At 41.5% G+C, this 9,093-nt stretch overlaps 1 protein-coding gene across 1 annotated transcript in view; it reads left to right on the top strand.

Moving 5' to 3' along the window:
* The first annotated feature begins 347 nt into the window (after positions 1-347).
* LOC116865700 (cytochrome b5 type B) overlaps positions 348-9,093 on the top strand; it is a 35,694-nt gene continuing 26,948 nt past the window's right edge. Inside the window, exon 1 of the mRNA XM_032854067.1 lies at positions 348-618. Coding sequence (XP_032709958.1) covers positions 457-618 — 162 coding nt within the window. The 5' untranslated portion in view covers positions 348-456. The remainder of the gene's footprint in view (positions 619-9,093) is intronic.

Below are 9,093 nucleotides of genomic sequence, written 5' to 3'. Positions count from 1 at the left end.
CGAAAGGAAGGGAAAAGAAGGGAAACAGGAAAATGGAGACTCGGCCCTCACTTCCAGGACTCCGCAGGCCGCTACACTAAGTGAAAGGGAAACCTTTCTTGTGTAACCGCTGTCAACCGGTCTCCATTAGGCCTTTTTCCAAAATCACGGTACCTGGTTGGTGAGATTGGAGGGGTAGACGATCCTGATTGGTTAGTTGGACCTCGAACCAGGCCTACGCTCCAAGGTCTGGGCGGAAAGGGGGGGCGGGACTTAAATCTGAATCCGTTATTTCATTGGTAAAAAGAAAAACGAACCAGGAACTACCCGGAAGCGTGATTGGCTGTTGCCAGGATCCCTCCGAAGACCGTAAGGGCCTTAGTTACGGAAGCCGGGGAGGACTTAACAGAAGGTGCACCTCGAGGAAGTTAACCTCGGAAACCCGGTTAGTGGTGGAGAAGAGCTAATTCAGGCCCAATGGCGACTGTGGAAGCAAGCGACAGCGATGGGAAAAGGCAAGGGGTCGAGAACTCCGTCACTTATTATCGATTGGAGGAAGTGGCGAAGCGCAACTCCATGAAGGAGATCTGGCTGGTGATCCACGGGCGAGTCTACGATATCACCCGTTTCCTCAACGAGGTGGGGCCCGGGAGGTGGGCGGCCCTTGGGAGGTGCACGGGTGAGGGGTGGTCCGGACCGGAAAAGTTGCAGGGTGTGTGTAGGAGGGAAGTGAAGCCTGGCTGAGGGCGATAAGGCGTACGGAAGGGACTGCAGCTCCCCTAGACGGAAACAGAGGGGCCTTAGTTCTGCATGCATTTCTAACCAGCACTAAATTCTGGAGCCTTTAATAATGCCATGTATTGCATTTCTTATATTGGATACTTAACTGTTCGCTAGGTCAAACTTTTAAGACATCATTAAGACATCATTATCCCCATTTTACAGAAAGGGAAACTGAGCCTCAGGGACTGAGGACTCTCAAGGTCACACGCTTAACAGCCTATAACCATTCCAATCTAGGTTTCAAGGGCTCTGAACCTGTGCTCTTCCGACTGCGCCCTCTGAAGTAATTCATTTCAGGTTTTCCTGAGAAGAAACTGAGATTTTTTTACCCCCTGATTATGCTGCCTTTATTTTCTATTAATTTGAATTGACCTTGAGGCCAGAAGGTCATGAGTTAACTTTTATAGTCCTTGACTCACCCTCTTTGCTAAATCTTCAAACCTGTTGCATTAGATCTCCTTGTGAAAGTTCTTGAGACCATGGTGCAATTGAGTGTTGTTACTTTTTTTTAATTTAAGGAAACAGGATAGACTTTTGTTTAAACATATTGAGGTGTACTTTACATACAGAAATTGTGCCCAATTAAAATGTACAGTTTAGTGAGTTTTGACAGAAGTATTCGTCCACATAATCACACTGCCTTTTAAGACAAAGCGTTTCCATCACCCCAAAAAGTTCCCTCTTGCTCCTTGACAGACAGTCCACAAACCCCAATCCATGAGACTTTGAGGTATTTGTGTATATACACATATTAACACATATATTTTTTTGGTGTGTATCATTTTGAGTAATAAAATCTTGGGGTGAATTCCTTGGAAATTCCTGCTCAGTATAACCTTGTAACTGAGAAAAAACTTAATTTTTGTTAGTTCTTTCCGTGAATCAAATATACTAGTAAAATATTTTTTCTATATTCAGATTCGTAAATCTATAAAAAATTTTTGAAATGTAAAGTTTCCCAAAAGGACATTGTTTTTAATAAACCTTAATGGCCAGTAAATTAACATCTTAGAATTTAGTAACTTGTATTTGAATGGGGTATGGCCTTTTATGCTTTTAAAGGGTACTTTAAAAGTACTTTCTCATTATTTCATCCATGGATAACTAGTTGAGAGTGACTTGGGTGTAGTGATCCTTATGTTAACAGGATGAGAAACAAGTTCACAGATATTTTGATTGATGAGTGGCCGAATCTGATTTCGATAGATTTCTCTTGTGTACATAGCATTACTTCTGAATTCTACCCTTAGCTTAGTCCTTTGGTGTATGCCTCATGGTAAGTTAAAGTTGTGGGTTGTAGCCTGTTAAAGCATAGTTCATAATGGTAGGTAATGATGTTTTTCATTTGTGGTTTCATTTCCCCCCAATTTCTTCTGGATTGATTTAGAATACATAATGAACTTGGATGGAACACTCAGTGCTTGTCGTGGACCTTAGTTCAATCTTGAGTAGTGGTTGCTAACCTGGTTCACAATGTTGGTAGAGCCAGAGACATCACAGGTATGCCAGAGCCGCCCCCGAAGCTTGAGCCACAGCTCTTTACCTGCAGTTAGCTCTTCTTACTTACCTGTTCTAGTCTCTCTGTTCCTATATTCTTGTTCATTCCAAGGCTATTCATTCATTCACTTGTTCATTCATATATTTATCTGAATTGTCTGTGATATAATCTGAAGTGTCTGTTATGTGTCAGATACTGTCCTAGGTGCTTAGAATAAAGCAGTGGATATACTGTATTTATGCCTTCATGGAGATTAATCTGCGGGGAGTGGACAATAAGCAAAGTAACTGTAATATATGCTGTGTTACATAGTGGTAGGTTCTAAGAAAAATAAAGTAGAGAAGAGAACTGTAGATGTATATGGGGTGAGGGTGTAAGGGTAAGGGGTTGAAATTTTAGGTATGATGCCCAGAGTTGATTTTATTAAGATGACTAGAGTAAAGGCCAGAAGGAAGTTAAGGGAGCTAGCCATGTGATTATCTGCGGGAAGAGCATGCCTGTCAGAGGGAGCAAGTTCGAAGGCCTTGAGGCGGGAGTATGTCTGGTGTTGTTGGAGGATGAGGGAGGCTGGAGTGGCTGGGTAGTAGGAGATGAGGTGAACATGATTAGGTGAGGGCAGATCAAGTACCGCTTTGGTTGTGGGAAGGATTTTGATTTTGTGTGGGCTAGGAACGAACCCACACTGGAGCAGGGGAGTGTCATGATGTGGCTTGGTTTAATGGTATCACTCTGACTACTTGATTTAAAAGACTGGAGGAGGGCAAAGAGAGAATTGAGGAGCCCAATTAGGAGGCTGTTGTAGTAGATTGGGTAAGAGGTGGCGGTGGCTTGGACCAGGCTGGTGGCAATGAGGGGTGGTGAGAGCTCTCAGATTTTGGATGTGTGGGGTTTTTGTTGTTGTTGTTGTTGTTGCTGTTACTGTTTTTTAAGGTTTGCTTATTTTGTCAGGGTGGGGGTGGGAACGGCAGGGGGAGCAGGCAAGAGAGTCTTAAGCAGAGCATGATGTGGGATTCCATCTCTGAAATCACGACATGAGCCAAAACCAAGAGTTTGTCCCTTAACTAGCTCGGCCAGGTGCCCCTGGGTGTGTTCTGATGGTAGAGACAATTGGATTTAATGATGCATTAGATTTGAAGAGTGAGAGAAGTCGTCAAAAATGGCACCAATTTTTGGCCTGTAGGTCAGGAAGAGTAGAATTGGTATTAGATGAGATGGGAGACCTCTGCCAGTTCTCATTTTTTCTTTACAGTCTGAAATCACTTTGGGGTTCATCCTTAGAAAGGGGCTCCTAATCTGAAAAATCCTGTGTCTGTAGGTTGCCTTTTTTTTTTTTTAAATGAATGTGGTTATAATGTTATTCAGGGGTTTGAGTGTGATAATTTTGAATTGGTAAGGTAATTGGATTACTTTTCCTCTAACATTAATTTTGCATTTTTGAATTAGTAGTACTGGTTTAATTTATTGAAATCGTGAATGAAAAACCAAACCTTGCAGCAGTACACATCATTCATCATTGTCTTTCCACTTTTAGTAGTATAGAAAGAGCACATAAAAATGGTTATGCTGTCTATGACACTGACTAGAAGATAACAAAGTACAGCTCCCTTAGCAAGGGTAGGTATGATTTTGTGAACCTTTGTTTCAGTTAATATTCTAATTTTCTTACTGTGTATCACAAGTCAGAGAAGTTCAGAAGCCATTATCTTATGTATAAATAACCATTTCTAAAAAGAATTTAAATACCACATTGTGATATTTTAAAGTTTTCTAGGTTTCTTTAAAAAATTTTTTTAAAAATTAACATATAAGGTATTATTAGCCCCAGGGGTACAGGTCTGTGAATCGTCAGGCTTACACACTTCCCAGCATTCACCATAGCACATAACCTCCCCCAATATCCATAACCCAATTCTAGGTATTTTTTTAAGTGGCTATGGGCATAAGTGGGAATATTACTATAAGGCTTGCCTCACAAATGGGATAGCATTCAACAGGTATTTCTTAGCTGTTACCAGGTGCAATGGTAGTAGGCCCTGGTGGCAAATAAAAATATGGTCCTGTCCTCTTGAACCTGCTCTTTGAGGAACGACCATAGAAAACAGAAGTAGAAAGATGCTCAATGAAGGTGCTTTCTGCAAAGGAAACAAATAGGAATTGGGAAAGAAAAATGAGTGTTTAATTTTTTTTTTTTTTTAAGTAAAATTCTACTCCCAGTCTGGGGCTTGATCTCACAACCCTGAGATCAAGAGTCACATGCTTTACCAACTGAGCCAGCCAGGCATCCCAGAAGACTTACTTTATTAAGAGTGATATGGGGGCGCCTGGGTGGCTCATTGGGTTAAAGCCTCTGCCTTCGGCTCTCGGGTCATGATCCCGGGGTCCTGGGATCGAGCCCCGCATCGGGCTCTCTGCTTGGCAGGGATCCTGCTTCCTTCTCTCTCTCTGCCTGCCTCTCTGCCTATAAATAAATAAAATCTTAAAAAAAAAAAAAAAGAGTGATCTGCAAAGCTGAGGGATGACTTTTAATAGAGCTGAGGTGAAGAACTGGCTTCAGGAAGAGAAAAGTACATTCTGAGGCATTTGCAGAGTGAAGCAAGGGTTGGCCCATCAGTGGGACTGAAAGCAGCTGTGGCAGTGGTATAGCCAGTGAAGATCAAGAATGGCAAGAGAGCTTGGTGGGACCCAGGTCAGGCAAGGGAGGGTAGGTAGTAAGGATTTGATCCTAAATGTATTGGAAAACCATTGAAGCCTAAGATGGGAGTGACATTAAAGCACTTTGCTTTTCCAGTAGATTACTTTGGGCTAGGAGTCAAGAATAGGTTGGAGGGAAAAGCGATACAGAATGGAAGAAAGTAAAACTCTTATCTATCCCAGGGATTTGTTTGAATCTTTCTGCATCTTTCGTGTATATACCAGTATATACAAATGTGTACAAATAAATACAGAAAAAGAATTGTAATATTCCTTTTTTTAAAGTTTTTTTTGTTGTTGTTGTTGTTTTTGTTTTTTTTCTTTTAGTAATCACACAATACTAGGCTTGAACTTACAATGCAGATCAAAAGTTGTAGGCTCCTCTGAGCCAGTAAGGGACACCAATCATAGTATTCCTTAATTGAATTATAGTATCTATTCATTGATTTGTTTTAGTAGTACAAATAGTGTTTACTGGTGCTTATTATTCTGAGTGTTTTACCTGTAATTTTTCTCTTAACTTCTAAAAGCCCATCCCTTTACTTTTTAAGATTTATTTATTATTATTATTTTTTTTTTTTTAAGATTTTACTTATTCATTTGAAAGACAGAGATCACAAGTAGGCAGAGGCAGGCAGAGAAAGACGGAGAAGTGGGCTCCCTGCCGAGCAGAGAGCCCGATGTGAGGCTCCATCCCAGGACCCTGGGATCATGACGTGAGCCGAAGGCAGAGGCTTTAACCCACTGAGCCATCCAGGCGCCCCTTAAGATTTATTTATTGACTTCGGGATGGGGTGCAGTGGGAGAGGGGAGAGAATCTCAAGCAGACTTCCCATCTTGGGTATTGATCCTGAGACCCTGAGATCGTGACCTGAGCTGAAATCAAGAGTCAGCCCACTGAGCTACCCAGGTGCCCCTATTTCTAACACTGTAGAACAACGGTATCACTTTTTTGTTTCTAGTGTCTTTGGCTTCACGTATCTGAGACTTACCTTTGTTTTTTCCTATGTATCCAGCAGTTTATACACCCAGCAGTAGTATGTGGTTTTCCAGTTCTCCCCACCCTCCTTGACACACAGTATCATCGGTCATTATACTTTGAACAAATCTAAAGGGTATGTGCTGTGCTGGCATATAAATTACGGTTTTAACTTACATATCCTTGATGACGAATGATAACTGAGTATCATCATGGTATGATTGGTCATTTGTATGGATTTTTGTGAAGTGTCTGTTTTATCTTGGCCATTTATAATTGAGTTGTTTTCTTGAATATAGTCTTCATATATTCTATTTTTATTTTTATTTATTTATTTATTTTTTAAGATTTTATTTATCTACTTGACAGAGAGAGACCACAAGTAGGCAGAGAGGCAGGCAGAGAGAAGGAAGCAGGCTCCCTGCTGAGCAGAGAGCCTGAGATCATGACCTAAGCCGAAGGCAGAGGCTTTAACCCACTGAGCCACCCAGGTGCCCCTCTTCATATATTCTAGATGCAATTCCTTTCAGATACAGTTGACCCGTGAACGGCAGGTTTGAACTGCACAGGTCCATTTACACATGGATTTTTTTTTTCAACATAGTATTTTCTCTTCCTTAAGATCTTACTTTTTTTTTAAAGTAGGCTCCATGCCCAATGTGGAACTCATGACCCTGAGATCAAGAGTCAAATGTTCTACCAACTGACCCAGCCAGGCATCCCATGATCTTCTTAATAACATTTTCTTTTCTCTAGCTTGCTTCATTCTAAGAACACGTGTAATACATATAACATGCAAAATATATGTTAATTGACTATTTTATTGGTAAGGCTTCTGGTAAGCAGGACACTAATAGTAGTTAGGTATTTGGTGAGTCCAAAAATATATACAGATATTCAGCTATGTGTAGAGGATGGGGTTCAATAGCACTCCAACCCCCACATTACTTAAGTCAACCTTATATGTATTGTGATTTTTTTCCTCACAGTCTTTTGCTTTTTCGTTTTCTTAATGGTGGTTTGTTTTGTTTTTAGATTTTTTATGTTGGGCACCTGGGTAGTTTGTTTGGTTAACTGTCTGCCTTTGACTCAGTGATCACAGGGTCCTAGGATCCAGTCCCAAGTTGGGTTCCCTGCTTGGCAGGGACTCTGCTTCTCCCTCTGCCCTCCTCCCACTTGTTCTCTCAATCTCTCTCTCTCTAAATAAATAAAAATCTTTCTAAAAAATTTTATTTATGTAGGGAGAGAGAGAGCATGCTCATGAATGGGGGGAGTGGCAGAGGGAGAGAGAATCCCAGGCAGACTGTCCTGAGCCCAGAGCCTGAGTCAGGGCTCAGTCCTCTGTCCTGAGATCAGTACCTGAGCCAAAACCATGAGTTGGCCACTTACCTGGTACCCACAAAGGAGCCACACTTAATGGTGTATTTTAAAGAAAATTTGGGAGACGCCTGGGTGGCTCAGTTGGTGAAGCGTGGGCCTTCCGGTCGGGTCATGATCCTGGGGTCCTGGGATCGAGTCCTGCATCAGGCTCCATGCTTATCTGGGAGCCTGCTTGTTCCTCTGTCTGCCATTCTCCTGCTTGTGCTCTCTCTCTTTCTCCTTCTCTCTGGCAACTAAATCTTAAAATGAAATTTAAAAAACATATATAAAGAAAATTTGGTTCCTCGTATAGATGAAATATAATTCTAATGTCTGGGTACTGGCTTTGGGGTCCAAATATCTGGTTCAGTTTATTGTTTTACCACCTAATAGTTGTGTATAACCTTGGGCAAATAGCTCTGTCAGGGCCCTTTCCCAGCTATAAAATTGAGATTCGTGTATGTGCTCCGCAGAGTTGTTAGACAGTTGATATAAATAATGCATATAAAGTCTTGTGGTACCCGGCATAAAGAGCTCAGTAAGTGTTAGGGGCCACTGAATGATTGATGAAGTTATTTTTATTAGTAATAAAACTTACTTGTTCCCTGTAGCATCTTTTGAGTGCTTAAGTGACAGGTGCTCTGAAGATGTAAAGGTGAATTGGATGTCTTGGGCCTGTGAGGGAGAATGAGCTCTGTGCACAAGTCATTGTCATGCAAGAAAGACAGAACACAGGCTGTGTTTGATAATCAGGGTACTGACGGTACCCCTGAAATCTTCAGAGCCTGACTGATAACAATTCTTACTCATTTCTCTAAGGCTGGTGAAAAAAAGTATAATTTTATTGTCATCTAGCTTGTGAAATTAACAAATCTATGGGAAGAATAATTTTTTTTAAAAAAGATTTTATTTATTTATTTTAGAGAGAGTGCTAGTACAAGCAGGGGAAGGGGCAGAGGGAGCAAGGAACCTGACACAGGGTTCTGTCCCAGGGCCCCGGGATAATGAATTGAGCAAAAGGGAGATGCTTAACCGACTGAGCCACCCAGGAACCCCAAGAATACTTTGTTTTCTTGAGTAGTTGTAAGTGGTTAGTCCTGGGGAAAGCTAGAAATAAAATGAGGCAAAATTTAACCTCCAGTACTGTCTGGGTGAGATCCTCTGATGACCAAATTGACTTTCATTTATTTGTTTTGCATGTGGGCATGAGATGGGGGTGGGGGGGACGAATGGGACAGAAGGAGGGCAGAGTGAGCTCTCTCTGTAGATCTCACTATGTTCCAAGCATACTGTGTTCTAGAATACAGCCACGAAAAAATCAACCATGGTCGATGTTCTAATGGAGCTTATAGTCTAGCAGGTTAACAGAGACATCAAATAAATAATGACAGTTGTCATAAATGAATACTATGAAGGTACCTAAGGAATTGTGAAAATCTGTGGTAGTGGGATTTAATCTGGTGGGGATAAGTTATGATTGGACCTGAAGACCTGAGATTTCACCCCTGGGTAGGGATGGCTGACTGCCCAGGTTACACCCTTTCTGGCCGCGATCACGTTAGCCTCTCCTAGATGACACCACTACTTTACTGGGCTCTTTCTAAGCGAATGCGAATGAAAACGTGTGGACCCCCACCGTTTCCTCCTGTTCACCACTCAGGTCTGTCATCTTTCTCTGCCCTGTCAGACTGTTGTTTCGAAAGTAGTTTTGCCCTGTCCAGAATTTTATTTTATTTATTATTTATTTATTTATTTTTTTCCCTGTCCAGAATTTTAATCTCCATATCTCATTTTGATGAGATAT

Source organism: Lontra canadensis, unplaced genomic scaffold, assembly GCF_010015895.1.
Source record: "Lontra canadensis isolate GAN:19392208 unplaced genomic scaffold, GSC_riverotter_1.0 scaffold8, whole genome shotgun sequence".
NCBI classification, from domain to species: Eukaryota; Metazoa; Chordata; class Mammalia; order Carnivora; family Mustelidae; genus Lontra; species Lontra canadensis.
This window is presented reverse-complemented; position numbering and strand designations above follow the sequence as displayed.